Below are 23,422 nucleotides of genomic sequence, written 5' to 3'. Positions count from 1 at the left end.
CAATATCTCATAGCCTTCTACCCAGAAGTGCAGAAAATAATAATTAGAATCTGCAATAAAATTCTAATAATATAATTAAGTTGTTATAACTAAAATTTTAATTTTTTGTCAAAAGAATTCAACTTAATTAACTAAAAACTGAAATACCTAGCGAAGTGGTTATCTAAATTCAACAGTCACCGATAACATGAAACATTAATTTAAATATTTCGTGTCACTAAAATTGATATTAATAGGTCAAAAGAAAACGTTTGCATTGATATGTATTTCACAATCTATTCCGCCCAACTTAGATTTAATTATCATAATAACATTTGCAGACTTTTGCGTTTAAACTCAACGACTAATTAAATTAGTCTTCATTTATATTAATCGAGTATCGGTAAGAAAAAGTGCGCAGTTGAACCACTTCGCTAGGGTTCACTCACCTGCCATAAACATTCTTCCGCTGATAGGGACCAACCGAAGAGAATGTTTTTTATCATCAGCATGTTTGCGTATTAGACGCATTCAGAAGATGTTGATGCGAAGGAGCCTAACGCAAGTGAACGATAATCAAATTCGTCGCCTGAAATATTATATTTTGAAAGTTCTTAACTTTGTTCCTTTAGATTAGGGTTCTTATATATATAATAATACAGTCTGGTCAACAAAAGCTTAAAAATAATTAGAAAATAGGTTTGAAAAGACAAAATTGTGAAAAGATTACTTTTAGGAAAAGAAACAAAAAATAATGTCAAAATATTTTTTTCTCAAACTATTTATCTTTGGGCTCGGCACATTCTACTGTTTTCGTTCGATAAATTATTTTGTATTTTTTTTCTTCTGAATAAAAAATTGATATTTAAATTTTTATACAAAAAAGAAAAATTTCAAAAATAAGTTATAGAATTATGTTTTATATGAGCAGTGTGAAAAAACTGTAAGAGAATGAGAGGGACAGGGTGAGTATTATTATTTAAATTTATTATAGATAGAATATATTAAAAAGTTATATATTAAACCGGATCTATATACATTTATTTATGTGAGCAGCATGAACCGAAGTTATGCTTTAATTATGAGCTCCAAAACAATATTGGATCCAGGCTTCCAGACCAGAGTATGCCATTCCACTATTTGGGCCTGAAAACAAAATCAACCCAATCAGACCGCCGGCAACCTCAAAATTAATCATATTCTCTTTTTAAAGAAGATTAATTAAATTCAAATGTACCAAATTCCATTTTCAGTTTTCATCACGTTTGTTGCTGTAATATTGAGCCTGTATTTTGGTTTTTTTTTAATAAATCAAAAACTCAGTTGTACATAATATTTTTAGCATGACATATTGGGTGAAGTTGATCTTAATACAGATTTATTGACCACTTATATGAACTGAACTCCGATCTACTACAGTGTCAAGTAACAATGTAAATAAGACATGTAAGATTCTACATTGTATAAGCTAATTTGCAGAGTTAGTCATCATGGCTACAAACTCATCTATGTCAACAAAACCATCATGGTTAGTATCAACAGCCCTCACCATTTTTCGACAATCTTGCAAGCTACATTTCTCCCCAAGCCTTTCCATCAACTCAAAAATTTCCTCCTCACTAATCTTTCCATCACCATTAAGATCAAACACGCGAAAAGCATTTTGTATATCCACCATCTTCAGTACGCCTCCCCTCTTCTGCACATTCACAAACTCCTCGTAACTGATGAATCCATCTCCATCGAGATCAGCTACCTCAAAGATCTTCTGAACATCCTTGCTTGTGCTGTCCTTCTGCACTGCTCTTATTATCACCTTGTACTCTTCATGGGATATCTTCCCATCTCGGTCAATGTCAAATTTGTCAAATATTTGCCTCATTTCATCTGTGTTTGGCTCCGGGACAGGCAATGATCCTGAATTCTGCCTGCTGCCAAAGGACAATATACGAGATGGTTTCCGAAGGAACTTTATGTTGTACTGCATATCTAAATATGTTGTGGTAAGGGACATAATATTTCTACATAAGACATTCTTAAGCTAATGACCCTTTTATAATAGTACATGCAGAATAAAAGAATACTTCACATACACACATTCTAAGGCTCAAAGGTGGATCACAAGGCAGAATAACTTCATTCCCAAACTTCTTTTCTACAAAAAGACACTATAATTTAACTTAAAGTATGCTAGAAGATACGATCAAGCTAAAGCATAGAATGTCAGATTATTTGTTCAGGTTGCAGAGATTGTGTTTATAATATAAAAAAAAGGTTGAAGTAAGGAAAGTAATTGTACTATAACTGTATAAGTTTGTTTTGGAGTTGGATAAATTGCAAAAGATTCAATACACTGTTCCTGATTTTGAGTTTTGCTGTAGAGTTTTTATTTTGATGCGAAACATGTATGAATTACAATAAAATTATATCATTTTTCAAAATAATGATCCATCACTTTCTCTTTATACCCCTCTTGTGCTGAATAACATCCCCTTCATCCATCCAATGTGCACGCAAAAGCTTTCCAGTTTCTCTCTCAGCCTTTCTTTAGCATCATTCTTTTCCATCCGACAAGTTATTTCCAGAGACCCTACAAAAGGAATTTCAATATTGATTCAGTAGTTCCAAAAGTAGGTCTAGTGACCTTCGAACATTTCTTGAAAAATTGCTTAAAGACGTTCTACAAATCTTGCTTGCTAAAACAACATTTCTGAAAAGGTAAGAAGAAGAAGAAGAAGAAGAAGAAGAAGAAGAAGAAGAAAAAGAACTTACTGAAGATTTATTTCTTTCTTATTCGCTAGATTGTATGGAATGCTGCCGGTCAGATTGTTGTTTTGAAGAAATCTGTAAAAAATATTTACAAGATGATAACTATTTAGAATTTACAAATATACACAATTTATATTTTCCCCATGTAATTAAGTATTGAGCTAATGTTATATATACACAGTACACATGGTACTGGGAACCGGATGCATGCGTTGCACTAGGATGTAAGGATGGTAATTCCTGTATTAATATCATTTCTCCCATTTTTTTCATATATAAAAATCTTGTTCTTAAGCCAGAAAAGCTTACACTTCTTTGAGCTCTGGGAGTTCTCCTAGTGATTGAGGGATTTTTCCCTCAAATTTGTTGTCTTCCAAACGCCTTTCACAGATATAAGGAGGTAATGAAAGATGAAAAGAGATATATAAGTATCGTTAAGCCCGCAAGAAAGCTGAAACAAGAATGATTGAGATTAAAAAAAAAAGCGAGACTTTGGTCACACGGATATACAACTTACAAGGACTCCAGAGCCTTTAATGAGCTCATATCCGGAATTGTGCCATAAAGCTTGTTACCTCCCAGCCATCTGCCCAATAGTAAAATGAAACAACAATATTTTATTAGTACAAATTTCTAGAGAAGATGGGCCTGATAAACAGTCTCCAGGGGTATTCTAATATTCGCTAGCAGATTGAAGTGGCAGAGATGGTGACTAGTGCCTGATGCTCTGGGTGGGTGTCAATGTGGATCTATGCAACAACTACTGCATAGGCACATACAAATATTTTGAAAAGCTACCGGTTGCCTAAGAAGAACTTTTAGAACACTGATTTATAACTTACACACTAGAGATGGCAGTTAAATTGGCTATGTCTTTGGGCAGTGTCCCGGAGATGCCACAACTAGTTAGATTCCTTCACATATGACAGAATGAATGTTAGAGTATATAGTCAAATTGAATCATGAGTTCCTACATATCAAACAACAAAGATAACAGGTTAAAGGACTAGAAAATAGGACTATAAACTGATTTTCGTGACAGAAATTATATGACTTCTAAATAAAAAAGATTATGTTAATTATTTATCATGATTCCGGTTACATAACTAATAAGTAAAACTTACAAGGAGATGATTCGAGGGTTTTTTCCTTCGGAACATGTAACTCCAGTCCAACCATTTTGTTTAGGTAGGCAGGGATCTCCATTCCAATCAGGAGGCAGATTTTTAAGGCCTTTAGCCAACTTTTTCATCACTTTCACTGTGAAAAAAACAAAACAAATAGAATCGTTATAAGTATGAAATCACTAAAAGGGTATATTGGTGACCCAAATTCTTCACACGAGTACATAAAACTATCATACATGCAATAGCAAAAGTTGTTTATGTTGTTTTGTGCATCTAAAATCTTTTAAGTGTGTAACTCAGGAAGCAATGCTTGCTATTGCAAATGTTAGAATGCATGAACTTAATATTGGCCAAGTACAAGCAAAATAACATCATTTAATCTAATCCAGATAATTGATCATTTTACCATCTCTAGTAGCAGTCCTTCCTCCTAGAGGCAGAATCTGAAAGATTTCCCCTGCATTGATTAAGGGGCCAACAGGCATATCCCTCCGCGGATTCATAACAATCTCTACTTGCCCATCAAGAGGCCATTCCGTGCTATAAACACTTACACCTGTGGTTGTTACATTGAGGTTTTCGTAGAAAACTTTCCCATTTACACTGACATCAAAAACTCTCCAACTAAATGGGCCTGGACTTCGGCTTTCTTGAAAGTAAAACGCAACATAGTATAAACTGTCAGGCAATGTAAATGGAGGCCATTTGACTGTGAGAGTTTGGGCTTGGCTTGCTGTGATTGCGGTTGTAAATGTCTTTGCCGGTGGACTGTTCCAAAATCCAGAAGTACTTATGTTGGAGTGGCTTTTTTCTGCAACATTTCTATCCATAAACGGTTGCCAATCCCGGTTATATGCATCATCTGGATAACTAATCAATTATTTATAGTGTCATCAGAACAAATCTGGCCTTTTCATTTTGTGACTAGACTCAAACTTAAGAATTGATTTTAGAAACTATGTTGTCAGTCTCAAAAGGGGGAGAAAGCAGGCATCCCTTGAAGTTTGAACTTCGAAAAGCATTGAAATTATTGTGAAAAACTATGATTTACCAATATCCCATGGAACTACAAGGAAATTTAAAAACATTTGCAATATTTATTACCTTATTATATCTCCATCGGAGCCAAAGCTAGCTCGAGACACCATTGATAAAGCATGTTTACTAAAATCAGTTGAATTATACAATGATTTTTTGAGATAAATCACCTCAAGAGCTGAGATAAAGGGGCTAGAAACTGTGTGTTCATTCTTTGCCAAGCACACACTTAATGACTTTGCAAGAGCAGTGATTATAATCTCGTAATAGGAGCTAAGGCCATTGGCATAATCCTCAGTGGTATTAACAGTGCTCCATCTAGTTCCATCAATTATCTGATCAAACACTGGTGGTTCTTTCTTTCCATCAAAATCTCCATAGTAATATGTAGTTCTAATAAGAAACTTTCCACCTTTGATTACTGGAAAAGTGTAGCAGTATTTCCTCGATGCAGTGTCCGGGAAATACCTCAATGTTTTCAGTAGAGGCAATACATCTGGTTTCTTAACAGATGTAACATTTCCGACAAATATGTGGCTATGATCTGGAATGTACTTTAGGCCATTTTTAGCAGTAAACTCTGGTCCTCCGCAGTTTAGCAAGAATCCTGCACTAATTCCATTTCTGTAAATGTTTGTGATGATCCAACTACACAGACATTAAATTTAAGCCAAAAGATATTAAGCTTTTTCATGGGTTTTGAGCATGACACAAATTAGTGTATTGTTCTAAATTAATTCCGCAACAGAAAGTATATATCCAAGGCATATTGATACCCATTACTAATTCTTGATGATTCTTGAACATGCAGTTCATTCAGGACAAAGGGTGTTTATTATCAATGTTATAGATAAATTATGAACATAATACTCAATTAGGGAACAAAGGGTGTGAGAGCAAGGATTGCATGTACAGAAGAATATGAAAGTTGTTACCTTTAGGCTGAGGGATGGCAGCATTGATGAGAAATGGAATGCTAAGAAGCCATAGGAGGACCAAGGGGATGCACATTGCTAGGGAGGGGGTGCCAAACCAAATATGAATTTGGCACCTTTGAGAAACAAGAATGGTTCGACATTGGTCTATTTTAAGGTTTTACAATAAATCGAGACAACTCATTGTAATTTTTACCATAGTCCAATTGTTATACATTATACTTTTCTATATAATATAAATATTTATCAAACAACAAACATGGACGTGAAGCGCCTGTAGCTCAGTGGATAGAGCGTCTGTTTCCTAAGCAGAAAGTCGAAGGTTCGACCCCTTCCTGGCGCGTTATTTTTAAAATTTCTTTTTCTTTTTTATTGATTTTATTTTTTTACATTATCAAAAGTCAAAACCCTTATGTAGCTTAGCTTCAAGCCTTCAACTTGCACTGCCCAGCACAAAACTCCGCAAAAGCTTTGATTTTCAGCCCTCAAATTATCTTGCAGACATGAATGTTTTTGAAATTAATGGTGCTACTCTCTCTCTTGCTCTCTTCACAGACGTCACCAATTCCAAGTATCCCTCTCCCTCTCTCTCTCTCTCTCCCTCCCTCTCTCTCTGTGTGTGTGTGTGTGTGTGTGTGTGTCTTGCACCAATTGTAGTAATAATTTGACTTGACTGTATTTTGTGTTTGACAATGCCCTGTTTTGAATTTGTATAATTTTGTGTTTTTGCTGGAAAAAGTTTGTAATTTTTTTTAGAATCAAGAAACTGCAAAGTTAGCCAATTGAGTATTGAGAATCTCTTTGTGATTCACTCAAAAGTGATTTCAAAGAACAAGTCCATGTTTTACAATAGAAACTAAGCCAATTGAGAATTGAGAATCTGTTTGTGGTTCACTAGAAAATTGTTTTCTTGAAGTTCTAATTCTGAAGTTGAGGACAAGCTTTTTCTTGTTGTTTGATGAGTAAAATAGTAATTTTAAGAGTAGTTTCTTGATGTGTGAAATTGTCAAAGTGGCTGTTTTGATGATTGAAGGGAATACACTCTCACTTCAGACCAGGCATAATCTGTAGAGTGTAGGAGACAGGTGTTAATTAACCTATGACATAAGAATTTGCTTTAATACTTTAAGAAAGTAACAAGGTTTGTTTCTGCTAGATTTGAAGGTGACATGATTGTACATACTCTGTTATATCACTCATGCATTTGTCCCCAAAATTAGAATGTTTGGAGTGTTTGCAATGTGTTCTAGTTTTTATACTCAAAGGCCAATTATTCACAGTACTAATATACAGTCTTTCCATATTACTATGGCTGTGAGCTCTTTACATGGGTCCATATTCCAAATTTATTTTATCAAATTGGCCACATCATGCAATGATGTATATCGACAGAAAGTTCATGTCTTGGTCCTCAGGGACATACCCATGCTAACAACTCAAATATACACAAGTTCCACTGATACAGTTTTCCATAGGCAGCCTAACCTGTAAGGCTAAATCTGTCAAACCTTCCTCTGCTCAGACTACCTCATAGGCACAGCTCTCGAGTCTTATGACGTGATATAAATCTGGTTGCTATGTACTACTATTTCACCACTTAACTCCAATCGATAATATCAAGACTTTTTGTATTTAATAAAGTTATAAATCTGAAACATCACTAGATTAGACCATAATTACCGACTTGCAAGTGGGTCATGAACCGGAAAAGCTTGAAGATCCTAGATTTATTACCCAACTAGTTTTTATTCCCTCCATCTCATTTTAAGTATTCTGTTTTGATTTTCAACGGTCAAATTGATCATTTTTTGACCAAGCATAAAGAACAAATTCGTTATTATTTTAAAAAACTAAAAATTACATTTTATAGTATATTGTATGTATTTTATAGTGACATAATTTTTTTTACTTTTAAATATTATTTATATGTGTAAATCTCAGTCAAAATTTGGTCAATTTGACCATTCAAAAGTCAAACAAGACACTTAAAATGGGATGTAGGGAGTACTTGCTAATATGTTTGACCACCCGCCCACATCACAAGTCAGTCAATTTCTAAACTTTGCAGGCTGTCCCAAGGTAATTGATTTATATATTAAAAGTTTATTGGTTAAGTTGTGCACTTCCAGGTTGGGGTATAGTTCAGTGATATTTTTGACCATTAATTATCCTTTATATGATTTGCTGTTTGCATATGTTCTTGTTTAAAAAATCAAGTGCTTGTACAGATACTTTTTACCTGTTTAAGTGGGAAAGCATACAACACAATGCTTATACTAAATAGGATATTCAAACGAAATCCACTTATAAAGAGAGTTGAATTGAGGCTTAACCAAATGACTTTTTTTAGAAAACTTCTCGATGCAATGCAAGCAGGTACGCTGGAACCTGAAGTAGCCTTTCTTAATGCATCGATTGTAAGCAATACTTTTGATATCTTCTTGTGTTAAAAAACTGATACTTCATTTAAATGATCATGCTCAAGGTATGTGTAATATACTTTCATTAATTGACACAGATCCCAGATATATTCCCTGTTCTAGCTGCTGCTCACAAGACACTTGTAGCCAAATCACGGGAATCGCTTGCAACACGCACTCCACATTCTGAGTTGGTTTTCAACTACTCGGGCTCTAAGCATGTAATTAATTTCCAATTTCTTTACTAATGGTTTTGTCCCTTTCAGTTGGTTATATTTCTCAGTTTCTAATTTCTATTTTAACCAGATCAAAGAATCCTTTAAAAGATGCGGAATTACTGAAGAAGTAACATATGTCCTTGTGGCTCGTTTTAATGCTTCTGTAGACGAGGTGAGCCTCTTTTGTCATGAATAATGCAGAGTTCTAAATAGCTGTTATATTTTTTTGCAATAGTTGTGTGCATACATTGGTTTTTCCCATTAGTGATTTAATTTGCTGTCCAAATAGATTGCAGCTATAGAGAAACTTGTCGAAGGTAAGAAGGTTGATTTAACGGAGTTGGAAAAAAGAGCAAACCATGCTCAAATACAAAAGGTGTGTTAGTTTTGCTGTATTTTGTTAAAAGCTGCTTTCTGTTGCCATTACTGTATATTACTAACCTGCTGCTCTAGCCTCTATGCTGATCGCTTAATTCCAACCACTTTCAGCAATACAAAATAACGCCAGCAGAACTAGCAATATCATCACTTGCCGATTCTATAACATGCCGTATTGCTGCTCGTGATGCTTTATGATAGAAAAATTTGATATCTGAGAATGTACCACCCCTCTTGTGCCATCTCTGCTCGTGATGCTTTATGATAGAAAAATTTGATATCTGAGAATGTACCACCCCTCTTGTGCCATCTCTGGTGTTCAATCGACTGCAGTAAGATAGCTGTGCAATTTAGTGTGATGAATATTATTGACAGTGTAATTTGCATTTTCATTATTGTGTGATTCTAGTGAAACAGAACATCTATGATTGGTTCTTTGAAAGCACTCTTCCTTCGAGCTATATTCTTATCGATCGATTGGATTATATTTAAACACATTCACATCTATCTAAAAAAAATCATTCTGATCTGATATTTAATTCATTTGCGGACCTACTTTGAACGTATTGTACTCTACGATTCGAAATAAAACATGGTGAGAGCATATAATTGTTTTAATTCGGCGGAATGTAGCAGCACACGTGGGTATGATACGTTTACCTTATCCGAAGACCATATCCATAAATTATGATGCATGCACGAAAGATCTTACGTGCATTTAAATTTAAGTGAAAATATATATACAAATTTGTATATATTTTTATATACTTATTTATATTAACTAACGTTAAGTATATTATGACCACACAAAAAAAAAAAAAGGAAAACTAACGTTAAGTATGATTTGTATATTAAATTCAATTAAATATCTATCCCCCGAGCCGCAACAATAAATTCCTGAATTACACTACAAAAAATATCTATGTATAAAATCAAACAATATGAATATCAGTTCTACTAGCTGAACTAGTCATAGCTAGCTATCCATCATCACCATCCATTTCTCAAAATCATCGTCACCTGTCATTTCCATCCCATTTATCCTTAAATCATCTTCCTTCCTATCTTCTTCTTCCTGTCGCGATTCTACTGTTTCTTCTTGCTTTTGCTGTTGAGACGCAAAGTTGTAATCAGCAAAAGGGAAATTGAGCTTTGCTCTTGCCCCCCTGAACTCAATAGCAGCTTTGTCATATGCGCGCGCCGCCCCTTCTGCTGTCTCAAACGTCCCTAGCCATACACGCGCCGCCTTCCTCGGGTCCCGAATCTCCGCAGCCCATTTTCCCCACGGCCTCTGTCTCACCCCTCTATAATTCTTCTTCTTCTTCTTCTTTTTCTTCGTCACCGCATCAACAATCTTGCCTTTATTTTTGCTGTTGTTATTGTCTTCCACCGCGAAAAAATCGCAACCTAAGCAGCCAGCAATGTTACAAAACTTGCACATCTCGGTCGTCTCCGGAAAAAACGACGTGGAGGCTTTCGTGGTCGAACCGGTTGAAATAATTCTAGACTCTCGTGTTGTCTCCGGCAAAAACGATGTGTTTCCGGTTATAATATTTGTGAGCGCGCTGACCATAATGAATGATTCTTCATCCGGGCTAAAACGCAGTCGTTTCGATGTCTGATTATCACTGTTGGTAGCGTCTAGATGATTTAGCGGAGACTTGTGTGTTTTGGTTTGCATGTCCGAGAGCAGCTTTGATGAGATTGTCTAAGTGAGCGAAAAGAGTGTGGGTATATAAATGGGAATATTACGTGGCTGCCCAGCTGGGCGACACAGTTGAGACACGGGGATGAGTAAAATTGACTGTTCCGAGTTCTCCCCACGTGTGGGGTAGTATTATATCCAGAAATTGTGGACACCTGGACAGTGGAAGGGAGTGAGCTGTCACTGTCTCTGTTTGATTCACACACGGTACTACGGTAGTGTGTTGGACTAGGATTCTGGCACAGCTGGACTTATTTATGTACTGCTTCTATGTTGTTGCGTGCAAAGTGAGCAGAAGATTCCTCTTTGTCACTGCCCGCCGCCTGCACTTTGTCTTTCAACTTCTCGCCGGTTTGTCCTATATTAATTGTGTTTTGTTTAAAATATTAAAAAAATTAATTTTCTTAATTATTTTTTATAAAATTTATATTAAATAAAAATTTAGGATATACATTTAAATTTTATGTAAGAATTAAATTGTGTCAAATAATGCTCTCAAAAAAAAAATTGTGTCAAATACTCCTTCCGTCCCAGTCAATTCTATACAGTTTCCTTTTTGGGACGTCCCATCATTTCTATACATTCCAAAAATAGTAACTTTTAATAATATAAAACACTATTACACCTACTACTTTCTTCAACTATCTTCATTCTATAATAATATAAACACTATTACACCCACTATTTTCCTCCACTATCTCAAATCTATCATTAAATATAAATGGGTCCCACCACTTTACCCACTTTTCCTCTAACTTTACTCACTTTTTTGCACTTTTTCTTGGTCTCCGTGTACAAACCATTTGTATATAAATGATTGGGACGGAGGGAGTAAGGTTTTATACAATAACATCAATGTAACAAAGAGACACATTTGTTAAAACGAAATAAGATAGCACGGTTGGTATTTTAACCGGGTATAATATATTTTTGATACTATATTATATTACAAAATATTATAATGTGCTCAGCCGTTATATGTAATCTAAAAATTCAAACTGAAAATAGGATGTCGACCGTGTGGATGAGATGAAAAGTATAGTTACATCTGAATGATATTTCATTGTTGCCTACTTATAACGGAATACTATTGATTTCATTTAGATTTTTATAATAAAATACAAAAACAAGTATTATATTTTCAGTTGTTGACCACCATTTCACGGTAATAAATGGGGTTATCTAGCAAGGATAACTTATGATGAATTAAGTGGGCGCCTCACTTCAGTTTACGATGAAAATTAGAAATACGTCATAAATCAATTTTACGATAAATTTCAAAATTTGTGACGATTTTTTGAATTTACTACTCGATCAAAATGACGGAAAAATTCTGTCATAAATTAATATATAACTTACGATGGATTTAAATCTAAAATTTTATAGTGAAAAGCCACTTTCTCGTAGTGCTCTACATATTTATAATAAATAATTTTACTTGCATAACCAAAATAATGTGGTTGCATCAAAATGCTTGGTGGATCGTGAATCATGATTTGAGATTTCGCAGAGAAGGAACCTCAAATTACCCATGCACTATGTATTTGTGTTCAGATCACATGAACTTATGTGTGCAGTGGTATTGGGCCTGTTTGGTTGAGAGAAGCGAAACTGCTTATGGTTTCTGCTTCTCTTGACCCGTCTGTGTAAAAAAGTAGAAGCACTTTTAAGAAGTTGAGAATGTTAGGTTCTCTCTCACAGTTTCTGTTTCTTTTCCAAACATTTTATTAACTTGTTTACTTCTCACTTCTGCTCCACTTCTTTACTATGAGTAAGAAGTCACTTCTTTTAAATTAATCCAAAATTCCAAACGGTCCCATCTAACTTATCGATTATGTGATCGCATCCAAACCATTTGGGCAACTAACTGAGCCGGAGACTGATGAGATTTTTGTTCCCCTTACAAAACAAAAAGTACACATATTTTTTTAATTTAATTACAAATAAGTCATATGAGCTTATACTAATAATCACAACTAAAGAATTTTGAAAATGGTTTTGCTATTCAACTTGATAAAATACAGTTGTTGCTATCGCTTCATTTGATATCTCTAAGAAAAATACTTGATTTATATAACAATAATCCCACTAGCCAAGTCACAAGAGTGATCATAATTGTCCATCGCCATCATCCATTTCTGAAACTCGTCATCTCCGATTATTCCAAAGCACTCGTTTTCTTTAATTTCCCCCATTTCCATTTCAATTCTTCTTAAATTTCCTTCCCTTTTCTCATCTTTTTGTCGCGGACCTTCTTCTTCTTGTTTTATTTGAGACGAAGACTTGTAATCAGCAAAAGGAAAATTGAGCTTTGCTCTTGGCCCCCTGAACTCAATGGCAGCTTTATCGTAAGCACGCGCTGCCCCTTCCGCAGTCTCAAACGTCCCTAGCCATACACGCGCCGCCTTCCTCGGGTCTCGTATCTCCGCCGCCCATTTTCCCCACGGCCTCTGTCTCACCCCTCTGTAATTATTCTTTTTTTTCTTCTTCATCACCACCGCGTTAACATTCTTACCCTTATTCGTATTATTTTTATAATCATTCTCACATACATCAATTCCGAAGAAATCGCAGCCTAAGCAGCCACTGATGTTACAAAATTTGCATGTTTCGGTCTCCTGCATATATGGAAGCGTATTCGCGATGTCACCTGTTATGACATTGGTAAGCGCGCTGACCATGATGAATGCTTCTTCCTCCGAGCTGAGCGGGGGCAGTGGGTGGTTGTTATTGGTGGCAGCCGCCGGATGAGGTGAAAGTGTTCTGTATGATTTTCTGGTTTGCATGTTGACGAGAGACACAGACAGACAGTTGCATGTAAAGTAGATATGTTTGGATATTGTGATTTGTGAGAACAACTGATGATTTATATAGGATGATGGTCAATATTGGTCAAAGATCCTACGTGGCAGCCCAGCTGGATAACGCTTTTTAAACACTGAAACACGGGATGTCAAGAATAGACTCTGCAGAAGTTGTCACGTGTGGGATTCCGGATTCGTGTTCATGTGTGTAACACTACTACTCTCGTTTGAAATATAACTAGCTCGTTTTTTTACACTCGTGTCAAATATTTAATTATTATTCGTTTTTAGAACTTAATATATTTTAATTAATATTAAAAAAGAAATCAAGTTTTGACAAAATATAAAAATTATAAAGCGAGCTATATTTTGAGCAACTTGACGTTGACAAAAAATGTCAAAATATATGTGTGACACACCAGGTTTCAACACACTCTTGTTGGCTTTCCTTATAAATATTTAATAAAATTATCAACGATTCACTTTTAAAATTATAAAAATATATACAACAATTTATATACATATATCTTAATATTTATTTATAATTATAATTAGTTGAGCCATGACAATTTTTTTAATTGTTAGAATTTTTTTTAATAAAAATAACAAAAATATAATTAAAAAAAATGAAATTAGATATTAATAATTTTAATGATGAAATGTTAAATACAATTAAATATTAGCGTCAACATGCTCTGAACAGATTTAACTAAAAATAAACTGTCATCGTCTTGGTCGGGTCCAAACACGTGGAGGGTGAGGGTAAGTACGTTGTTAGATGTGCAGCGGCCGCCGGCCAGTGAGTAGAAGATTCCTCTTGTCACACTCCCTGGTCGTATGCATCATACTCTATTACTCTCCATCCTCGTTTTGATTTGATGGTACGTTTGACTGAAATGTGTTTATATCATCTCATTTTAAAAATTACTCATATTATTAGAATGTACTCTATATTTAGTCTATTTTGATATATAATTTTATTATAATAATAAATAATTAATTTATAATATTTAAGGGAAAATAGATTTTTTTGTCACCGAACTCATTATGTATTTAGAAACCTACTACTCAACTAATTTTTTTCTTCTTCTAGTCACTGATGTTAGGTTCGGATTTTTTTTGCCAGTAAAGTTAGGTTCGGATTTGATTGTTAGCATTATATTACTAATTCTCTGTAGTATTATTAAAATAAAATAGTATTCTGTAATATATTGATGATTTGATATATGTCTATCCTTATATATAGTACTTTGATATATGTCTATCTTTCGAATAAAAATTTAGTATTTGAATTTTTATACACAAAAAGAAATCTCATAAATCATCGAATATTAAGTTTTCCTCTCTATTTGTATATCTTTATCTTGAAAATGATAATAAGATAAAGTTATTAAAATTTATGAAGATAAATTTAAGAGAGATCTTAAGCTGAACTAGTCGATTTAAACTTTAATAGTGAAAGATGATGCATCGTATCACTCAATTAGACCTTATTTTATCAGAGAGAGGATGAATTGTTTGAAGTCATTGATTCCATAGTAATAATTTAATAAATTGTTAGAATTTTAATTACAAGTTTTCCTGATTTTAATATTTTATCGCCTCCTTTTATGTTATTATTGATATATATAAAGATATAAACATAAGGCACATTATCAAAATATTATATACTATCACTATATATTAATGATGCAACAAAAAGTTATCACAATGCTTATAATCATATCCGAACCTAAGTTATTGACTAAAAACAAATTCAAACTTAACATTAGTGATCAAAAGGAAAAAAAAATTAGTTGAGTGGTAAGTTTCTAAAAACATAATAACTTGGGTGATAAAAATTGATCAATTTGACTTTTAAAAAATCGAAATAATTGACATGTAAAAGACTCCGACGAGTAATCATTAATTAGTAGTAATATTTCCGATGCCTCTTGCATCATTAGTGGGACTGTATCCGAGTAAATTGTTCTTAATCCGAGCTGTGAATTTTTCGTGTTCCCGACTAAAAAAGTAGGATGTACCAGCTTTGCAGATTTCATAGTTGAACATGGACCGTTTTGTTTGTTTTTTTTTTTTTAAATTAAATTTTTCACAACACAAATTACCATTGATCGACCATCATGCATATTCCATGAGAAATCATCTTGTTCAATGTAAAAACAATTTCCGTTGGGATTTGGGAACAAGATCGTTCGCTGGGATAAGGGTAGGAGAACACGCGTTGGCTGTTGCGATATTATTATTCGTGGTCGAGATGTAAGTAGTGACCACTTGGGTTCTGATCTTTCTTACAAATCAATGCTTCCGTTCCGTAATTTTCATTTTTGCAAGAATTTTTGTATATTTAAAATTAGCATTTATATTTATATTTAGAATATTTTTGTGCACACCAATTTATATGTTTTTTTTAAACAAACAATTTATATGTTTAGTTTTATGTTAAAAAGATAAATTTATAAAAATATGATAGAAAATATTTCCTTGCTTCTTAAAATACGAGGAAAAGTCAATTATGACAAATATACGACGGGTTTGCGTCTTGGAATATGATTATGCGGTAATATATTCGATCTTTAGACTATATCGCGACTCAGTATAATTCATATCAAATACATGGATTCATCTTGTAAATAAAAAATTCCAGATAATGAAATAATCAAACTCTTAAGATGAGGAGAATGACCCGTGATATATGCAGATAACATTCAGAAGTCAGGTAGAACGACTATCACTGATGAGGATAGAGATTTATTATTAATAAAGTAAAGAAAAGCTTAAAGAAAAATAAAGTTATTAATTACTATATTACTTAACAGTCCCAAGTGGATTTTGCCATTTAAGCTGTGCTCCAGGTGGTTTTAGTTCAATGAAGAGAAGAGAGGGCGAAAACACGCTCCTTCGTTTATTGCAGAAAACAACATAGAGTGGATTTTTAAAAATATGAATACATGTGTAAGAGCTTCTTTCATAAGCATCTTGTTTTTGAAGAAAAATTACAAGAAAAAAATTTATGAGATCTTCCTTCTTTTTTCTCTCTTCAGAAGAAAACTCAGGAGCAAGATATAATTTATTTTCTTTCGTATTTATAACTCCGGAGCAAAGCGAAGAGGATTAGAATATATATTATGATATGAGTAATATATTTGTTGACAATACCCTTAAACTGAAGGCAAACCCCTTTCACAGATAAAACCTTTTTTAACTGAAATTTTTATATTCTGCAAACCATTAACATAAAATTCGTTCTGTGATATATCAACTAGAGTTGCATGATAAACCTGTTCGATCTCTTGCTATAGGCTTATAGGTACTTTACTCGACTGTGGCCGAGCAGAGAAATATCAGTTATCAAAAAAGGTCAAGTCTCTGCTGGACGGGAAGCTTCGTAGATCATGATATATCATACCACATAGATGTATTTGCCTATGCAGTGTCATTTTTCAAAGTTGCTGATTCCTTAAGAAATTTCCATAGAAGGGTATATAGACATTTCATGATTTTGTGACAACTTCTTGTTGACTTGTCTGATTTTACTTCATTAAAAGTATGTATACCAGAACTCATCACCAACACCGAATTTCGTAACATATAATTTTACTGGTCCAAGAATATGCATGTTCGATTCGTTGTATATACATGGTGCAAAATGTATTAAAATTTCATGTTAGCATTTAAAACGCCTAACGTCGTTTTGATCTGATGGATTTGATTCCCTAGAAAGTATCGATTGTCAATTGTTTCGTATACTTAACCGTCATAAATGTGAAAATCATAATGTAACTACCTCTACCAGGATCATTGTCTTATACTTACCACTGAAGAGTCTAAAGTAGTTGTCGTTTAGATGATTATCGCATGACAGGTCGTCGATATCACGTGGATGAACCCTAGTTCTGCAGTCCACATGTCAATGCTCAATGGTAGATAACAATATGATTGCAGTAACTAGTACAACCCTATGCTGTAGCTAAACTCCTTGTCATCTCAATCAGACAATGACATCATACCAAACTTCTGATTCATGTAAACTGTATTGTGTTCATCGCGCGGTAGTGTTGTGCGTCATAGTAATTTGATAGGGAATGAGTCTCTTTTGTATGCTGGAACCAACTTTTTTGTTGATGCTCCTGAACACAGTTTAGTGAGGTTGTGCAGGTATATCATATCCTCTGATCAGTAATCCGATCTCTCAAATTATATAGATCGTCAAGACTTCTATTCTCAACTAATAAAACATTATGGTACCGTCATAATTAATTAGGGTACCACAAAAGCAAGGACGATATATGTAGTGGTTACTGTAGTGTATTATATGCAGGGACCATCTGTGTACGTGAGAGCGTTGTTTGTGTACTTCCAGGCAGTGCCTTGCTGCCTGGGGCATTTCTATTTGTACCTAGTACTTGAGCATCAGTCATTACTCTCTTACTTAAAATCACTTGTTGATGCTTACTCTTCACGTGAAGTGAATACACTTTTATGAGAATTTCGCTACTACTGTTTGTCCAAGTCCAGTGCCTGGGAATTCATGACTAGCTACCAGTAAAAAGGGTTAATGCTCTAATTGGTCACTGTACTGGACCAAAACTTTCAGTTGGCCTACCGAGCCAAAAAAGTTTTCATTTAAATAACAAAGCATCTAATCACTTACAATCACATAATTAACCTTAAAACAATTTTCAGCGCCGTTAATCTATTGTTTGACTCTAACGGGAGGCGTTAAATCTCAGTTTTCTTGTGCCACGTAGCACCCGACCCGCTTGCTTTTACCCTATATATGCAGCTGCAGGGGGGATGAAGCTACAGGGGGCAGTCAACAGACCAAAAAGAAGAGGGCCAAGCCTTTTGTTCATCCAAGAAAGAAGCTTTAATTAGTTTATCTCAGTGGGAATCTTTAAAGACTTGTTTTCTATGAAACTTTTGTATTATTTATGCACTGTAGTCAGTCATGGACCATGACTTTGTTTAACTGCACATTTACATTGGCTAGCTGGATTCTTGATTTGAATGGCATGTGCTGCTTTCGGTTATGTTCTCTTTTGATTTGCCTTTTTTATTTCCTAGGAATATTGATATTACAGCTTGTTTATAAAGGTGTGTGTTTGTTTTAAATCCACAGCTGCTGATGTCTCTGTTAAAAACTTAACAGAGAGTTAACGGAGTGGCCTACTTGAAAGTTTTTAAGGGTACAATTAGTTGACTGAAAACTTTTTTGGCTCGGTAGGCCAACTGAAAGTTTTAGTCCAGTACAGTTAGGGGTGTGCATGGTGCGGTTTGGTGCGGTTCCGGACATTAACCGTTACCAAACCGATGAATGCGGTTCGGTTCGGTTAATCATCATTAACCGTAACCGCACCAATTAAAACGGTTTTTCGGTTGCGGTTAACCATTAGTCGGTTGCGGTTTTTTTTCGGTTTTTCCACTATTATTTTCTACTCTTGTGCATAATGAATTTTTTAAAAAAAATATAAAATTTTCATGAACATGTACAATATGTTCGGTTACTATTTACTATTGTTTCTATATAAGGATATAGGAAACATTACATACTTTCATCTAAAAAAACCTTAATACACAATAAAAACTAAAACATACGTATTTTGACAAGAAATTAGATGATGTCAAGTTAATAAAATTACCCAAAATCAACTAATCATGAAATTCAAATAAAAAAATGTTCAAAAAGTACATAAATAAAAAAAGGTAGAATAAGTTTCATAATAAAATTTGATCAGCAGATTAACAGCAGAAATATTTCTACTTTGTGGCAAATCACAATAGCCCTAGTTTTCGATCAAGCGCTCCTCCAAATATTTGGGTGCCCGGTTATTTAAGTGACTCAGCAAGTATGCAAGTACGAAGAAGAACCTCCATATAAAATTAGATGTGAAATTTTAAAATGACTAAAATGTTTTATTACTATTTATATATATATATATATATATATATATATATATATATATATATTTCGGTTCGGTTAATTTCGGTGCGGTTTTAGTATAAAACCGAAAATAAAACCGCACCACTAATTTCGGTTTTTTATCTCGGTTATTTTCGGTTTTATTTGCGGTTTGGTTTTTTTCGGTGTGGTTTTTCGGTTTTTTTAGGTTTTTTTTGCGGTTTCGGTTTTTCCTGCTCACCCCTAAGTACAGTGACCAATTAGAGTATTAACCCCCAGTAAAAATGTGCTTGCGTGGGAATTCATTATTTATTTATTGATCAAGTGAGATAAATTAATATGAATTAATATTCCAATATGTAGTACAAGTAGCTAGAATTATATTGTAATAGTGGAAGAATTAATTGATTTTTGGAGAAGAAACTAGGGAGGCCACACTCAAGCTCTAGCTCATTACACTCATAATTGATTTTATGAAGTGTTGGATGGTGTTATAGCAACACTTTGTGTTTGATCTTTCCGAAATCTAGCAGGCAGTCCATGCAGAGGGACTGGAAATGGGCAATACTGAATCATATCGCTGGAATCAACCACATCCCACCTGTAATGCATAGATGTGATCATAAAAATTTGTCAATTATATATAATTTCATTAGTTGAAGCTAAAAGCTCTACATATTAGAATCACAAGAGTAATTGACTGTTATCATCGACCTTACCTATATTTGGTAACCAGATGGTGGATCAAAATTAGGATCTCCAGCTTCGCAAGTTCATTTCCTGGACAGGCATGCACTCCGTTGCCAAATGGCATGTAAGTATTGGGTTTTGGAGCAACCTGCGAAAGAAAGATGTTTATGGAAGTATGTTTAGAATCACTCAGAAGGAGACATGCTTTACATATGCATGGTACATAATTTGGAAGTCGTACCTGAAACCTAGATGAATCGAACTTTTGAGGATCAGTGAAGAACTCAGAATTATGGTGGATGTTCCTGAACAATGGCATCACCTTCCAGCCTTTAGGTATAAGGTATCCTGTAAATGAGTACACACATAAAATATACTCTATTTAAACTTTTTTGCCTTCAAATAAAAGAATATACTTTTGCCTTCAAATTTTATGTTACAGCAATGTAGCTTACGAACTATATCCACAGGCACAGCATCTTACCATTATATTCCACATCAACCACTGCCTCCCTAAAGGTATACGATATGATACTTGCCATCCTCAAGCTCTCTAATATTACCTGAATCATTCATATATACAGATATGAAATCAATAAGTTGTCTCGGAATATGATTAATGAAAGTATGAGGCCATCTATGATCACTAGTACCCACCCCGAGTGTTATTGGCATATTTCGAGTGTGAGCCCACGTCAATGGCAGCTTCCCCCCATTATTTGATTCACATATTGACATTTGTTCATCCTACAACAAACAATTGAATCATTGAGTTTTACTAAATTTGTACAGAAGTGATGCCAATGTAGTTAACTATAAATTATGTGTTACTATTGTAATGATGTGAACTTAAGAACAATCTGGGTACAGCAAGAAGTGTACCTTGACAGCCTGAAGAAGTTTACGGTCATCATGAAGGTACTTGAGAATCCAAGTTATCATACTGGCTGTTGTGTCCTGGGCAGCAAAAAGTACTCCGATGATATTATCCGCGATCTGGTCATCAGTTAATGTCTGTGATCCGTTGTCATATCTGAAGTCGAGTAGATGACCTAAAAGATCCTTTTGTGACAACCTTTTGTCCCTTCTCTCTCGGATAATCTTACTCAGGATATGAGTAATTCGGTCTCTTGCCTTCAGCAAATAGTAAGAAAAGTGAAAGGAAGTGTCGTCAGATCAGAAGCTCAAGCAAACAATTTTAAAGACAGAGATTGTATAGCGTCGTACGCGATCTTGTTTAATTTAGAGCCTTAATTACCTTTGTAGCCTTTTGATATGCTGTTCCCGGTAACCTTGTTGGAAAAGAATTATAACCCTTATTTACAATGCAGTAGTTTTTTTTCAATTCAGTCTTGTAACTGGTGTCTAAGTGACTAAATATAGAGAGGATGCCAACTTCGAAAGAGAACTGCATAGGACCATTCAATTAATCAGTTATGTTTTAGCTTATTCGATGACTGCAGAATCTACTCGGCTAAATCTACTAGACCCCATATGATAACCAAGATTAGGACAAGACAAGATGGATGAATAGTGTGGATTATGTGAGAAACTTCTCAAAACATGCATGTATTACTGAAAAAAAGGGTATATATAGGAGTGTTCTAGATGAGCCGTACTGTCGAGTAAAACAAACCTTCTTCATCTCTTGAAAGGTGTTGGTGAGTCGTGCCTTGACGCATGTGTCCAAGGTAGAAATGGCCGTGACTTCAATATCTGGAATTAATTTTCGAATTGCCTCAGGAGATAAAGAATTCTGTACGAGCTTCCTGAGGCGAGCATGATACTTTCCTTGATGAAAGAACAACGCGGAAGGACCGATCAACTTCTCTTTGCTTTTCGGGTATGTAGGTTTAAACAAGCTGGCATGTGTGACTAATACAAACCGAGCAGCTTCGGGACTTGCCAGCATCACGCAAGGGCAGCCAAGAATGTGAGTTTTGAATACATCTCCGTACCTGCATATATAATAATGTCACTCGACGCATATTCGGCTTATATATATACTCACGCAAAAGCACGAAAAACAGCATTTTGCGAACCTTTTTTGCTTGGTTGCGAATAGGACATTCGGGTCTTGAGAATACAGCTGAAGAGTCTCGCCAAAATATGGTAATCCCATTGAGCCAGGAGGAAGCTTGGCCTCGTGTTTTTGTCCGATTTTCGCCTTTTTTATTAAGTAATACAGCAGAAGAGTACATAAAAAGAAAGTAACGTAAATACCAGTACCCAAAAACTCCATGAAAGGGGAAGTACTCTTCTTTGCTATAATATGAGTTTGTGTGTGAGTGAGAGAGAGAGCTTTCCAGTGTTGGTGTGGCACAGATGTTTGAGTTAAGATTATTGTGAAATGAAGTGGTAGTGATTTATATAGAGGGATTGGATAGCGACAACATGTACATAATAGGCGGTAAAGTTACCACATATTCGTTACAAAATTTGCTTAATATTATGTTGTATGATTGATACATTTGATCAAGTTGATAGATAGGCCAAAGAAAGGGTGTTTTATGTTTTCAATGTGAGGTCTTAAACTCTTGACATCTTTTTATACATTCCTTAATGATCAACTTTTCCCCTTTATCATAGATCATCAAATCTAATGCGCAAAACTCTGTGTGAGAAAGTATGACTAAATATTTGTAACATGTCAGAGTAATTTTTCAACTTTCCATCTGAAATCGATCAAAATATTATGGTAGCCTTATTTGTTGCCATGGATGTAAATAAGCTAGGTTAAGTTCTATGATGCGTACTTAATTACGCATGCACGTAGTACGTACTGATCCTGTTAGCATGATTTTAATATTCTTAAATATCATGTGCATGCTCATATATATAGCCTTTTTGGCTGATCAAGCTGCTTATGCTGATAATCCTGTACATAAACAGTGCCATTAGGCCAGTTTTTTAGAAGAAAATTAGTTAGCATATTGTTTTCGTGTGCATATATATATATGTTTTCCTCTCTGTAACTCAACTGAACAGGAGAGGGAACAGGGATCAATCAAAATCAAATCATGTGCTCTTGTTCAGAGTTCCCTAAACCGAATCTAGCTAATACGTAGAATAAAGTAGATTTCGTAACTAGTTTCGTTCAAAGCCTTTCCTAATCAAGCTTTCGCTAACCGGCTAGCTAGAGTATTCTAGGACTTCAATCCATTCCACGACCATGAATACTTAAAATTCAAAAATACAAACCCTACAGAAAATTTTATATCACATGCTGCATGAACATGTGCAAATACGATATGTCACATGTTCGATTTTCTCTTCACATTTCGAACTAATTAACTTGCACAGTGGATACGACTGAAAACACGGTTAGTAAATCTGAATGGGGCAACACATGGCATAGTGGCAAAAGATATAATACTGTAGATGACGATGTAAAATTAATCACGGACCCATTGTACGCTAAGATGAGCGATTAGGGCCCCTCGGCATATACTTGTCA

At 34.6% G+C, this 23,422-nt stretch overlaps 5 protein-coding genes and 1 non-coding gene across 7 annotated transcripts; 2 read left to right on the top strand and 4 right to left on the bottom strand.

The window, feature by feature from the left end:
- Window positions 1-934: 934 nt before the first annotated feature.
- On the bottom strand, window positions 935-2,018 carry LOC108208412 (calmodulin-like protein 30). Of its 2 annotated transcripts, XM_017378946.2 has the most exons (2): window positions 1,529-2,018; window positions 935-1,125 (listed from the first exon to the last, which is right to left on the bottom strand). In XM_017378946.2, exons 1-2 carry the CDS (start codon window positions 1,991-1,993, stop codon window positions 1,048-1,050), a joined length of 543 nt encoding a protein of 180 aa, XP_017234435.2. In that variant the 5' UTR covers window positions 1,994-2,018; the 3' UTR covers window positions 935-1,047. The 2 variants fall into 2 exon arrangements, with proteins under 2 accessions (XP_017234435.2, XP_017234434.1); XM_017378945.2 differs by lacking the exon at window positions 935-1,125 and having other exon boundaries at window positions 1,291-2,017.
- A 59-nt stretch (window positions 2,019-2,077) lies between these two features.
- Window positions 2,078-5,963, bottom strand: LOC108208550 (receptor-like protein kinase At3g21340). Its single transcript, XM_017379079.2, has 9 exons — window positions 5,849-5,963; window positions 4,980-5,520; window positions 4,282-4,745; window positions 3,873-4,008; window positions 3,591-3,662; window positions 3,266-3,334; window positions 3,058-3,129; window positions 2,752-2,823; window positions 2,078-2,569 (listed from the first exon to the last, which is right to left on the bottom strand). The coding sequence occupies exons 1-9, from the start codon at window positions 5,922-5,924 to the stop codon at window positions 2,533-2,535; spliced, it is 1,539 nt and encodes a 512-aa protein (XP_017234568.1). The 5' UTR covers window positions 5,925-5,963; the 3' UTR covers window positions 2,078-2,532.
- A 155-nt stretch (window positions 5,964-6,118) lies between these two features.
- TRNAR-CCU (transfer RNA arginine (anticodon CCU)) lies at window positions 6,119-6,191 on the top strand. The gene has a single exon. It is a non-coding gene; the product is annotated as a tRNA-Arg (tRNA).
- A 68-nt stretch (window positions 6,192-6,259) lies between these two features.
- On the top strand, window positions 6,260-9,325 carry LOC108206445 (uncharacterized). Its single transcript, XM_017376748.2, has 6 exons — window positions 6,260-6,419; window positions 8,199-8,265; window positions 8,367-8,489; window positions 8,575-8,658; window positions 8,776-8,862; window positions 8,976-9,325. The coding sequence occupies exons 1-6, from the start codon at window positions 6,352-6,354 to the stop codon at window positions 9,060-9,062; spliced, it is 516 nt and encodes a 171-aa protein (XP_017232237.1). The 5' UTR covers window positions 6,260-6,351; the 3' UTR covers window positions 9,063-9,325.
- Window positions 9,326-9,692: 367 nt separating this feature from the next.
- On the bottom strand, window positions 9,693-13,406 carry LOC108207762 (uncharacterized). Its single transcript, XM_017378192.2, has 2 exons — window positions 12,642-13,406; window positions 9,693-10,572 (listed from the first exon to the last, which is right to left on the bottom strand). The coding sequence occupies exons 1-2, from the start codon at window positions 13,353-13,355 to the stop codon at window positions 9,841-9,843; spliced, it is 1,446 nt and encodes a 481-aa protein (XP_017233681.1). The 5' UTR covers window positions 13,356-13,406; the 3' UTR covers window positions 9,693-9,840.
- A 6,148-nt stretch (window positions 13,407-19,554) lies between these two features.
- On the bottom strand, window positions 19,555-22,439 carry LOC108208135 (abscisic acid 8'-hydroxylase 4). The gene is made up of 9 exons (XM_017378627.2): window positions 22,008-22,439; window positions 21,602-21,923; window positions 21,224-21,373; window positions 20,848-21,099; window positions 20,623-20,712; window positions 20,450-20,528; window positions 20,207-20,313; window positions 19,995-20,113; window positions 19,555-19,876 (listed from the first exon to the last, which is right to left on the bottom strand). Exons 1-9 carry the CDS (start codon window positions 22,205-22,207, stop codon window positions 19,747-19,749), a joined length of 1,449 nt encoding a protein of 482 aa, XP_017234116.1. The 5' UTR covers window positions 22,208-22,439; the 3' UTR covers window positions 19,555-19,746.
- Between the last annotated feature and the right edge of the window lie 983 nt (window positions 22,440-23,422).

This window comes from Daucus carota, chromosome 2 (genome assembly GCF_001625215.2).
Source record: "Daucus carota subsp. sativus chromosome 2, DH1 v3.0, whole genome shotgun sequence".
Classification (NCBI taxonomy): domain Eukaryota; kingdom Viridiplantae; phylum Streptophyta; class Magnoliopsida; order Apiales; family Apiaceae; genus Daucus; species Daucus carota.
Note: the sequence above shows the minus strand (reverse complement) of the source record. Positions and strands in the feature narration are given on the sequence as shown.

Bases quoted from the DNA above. Each gene is read 5' to 3' on its own strand.
- LOC108208135 (XM_017378627.2), bottom strand. From the start codon at position 22,207: ATGGAGTTTTTGGGTACTGGTATTTACGTTACTTTCTTTTTATGTACT. The intron at 21,374-21,601 runs GTTTGTTTTACT...GGTCCTATGCAG, and splicing joins CCTTTCAAGAGATGAAGAAG to TTCTCTTTCGAAGTTGGCAT. The intron at 20,529-20,622 runs GTGGGTACTAGT...TGAATGATTCAG, and splicing joins ATATGCCAATAACACTCGGG to GTAATATTAGAGAGCTTGAG.
- LOC108207762 (XM_017378192.2), bottom strand. From the start codon at position 13,355: ATGCAAACCAGAAAATCATACAGAACACTTTCACCTCATCCGGCGGCT. The intron at 10,573-12,641 runs TAAATCAAGTAT...TCGCTCACTTAG, and splicing joins CTAGTGGGATTATTGTTATA to ACAATCTCATCAAAGCTGCT.
- LOC108206445 (XM_017376748.2), top strand. From the start codon at position 6,352: ATGAATGTTTTTGAAATTAATGGTGCTACTCTCTCTCTTGCTCTCTTC. The intron at 8,659-8,775 runs GTGAGCCTCTTT...CTGTCCAAATAG, and splicing joins TTAATGCTTCTGTAGACGAG to ATTGCAGCTATAGAGAAACT. The intron at 8,863-8,975 runs GTGTGTTAGTTT...AACCACTTTCAG, and splicing joins ACCATGCTCAAATACAAAAG to CAATACAAAATAACGCCAGC.
- LOC108208550 (XM_017379079.2), bottom strand. From the start codon at position 5,924: ATGTGCATCCCCTTGGTCCTCCTATGGCTTCTTAGCATTCCATTTCTC. The intron at 5,521-5,848 runs GTAACAACTTTC...GAATTAGTGCAG, and splicing joins TGCCATCCCTCAGCCTAAAG to GATTCTTGCTAAACTGCGGA. The intron at 3,335-3,590 runs GTAAGTTATAAA...ACTATTGGGCAG, and splicing joins TTAACTGCCATCTCTAGTGT to ATGGCTGGGAGGTAACAAGC.
- LOC108208412 (XM_017378945.2), bottom strand. From the start codon at position 1,993: ATGTCCCTTACCACAACATATTTAGATATGCAGTACAACATAAAGTTC.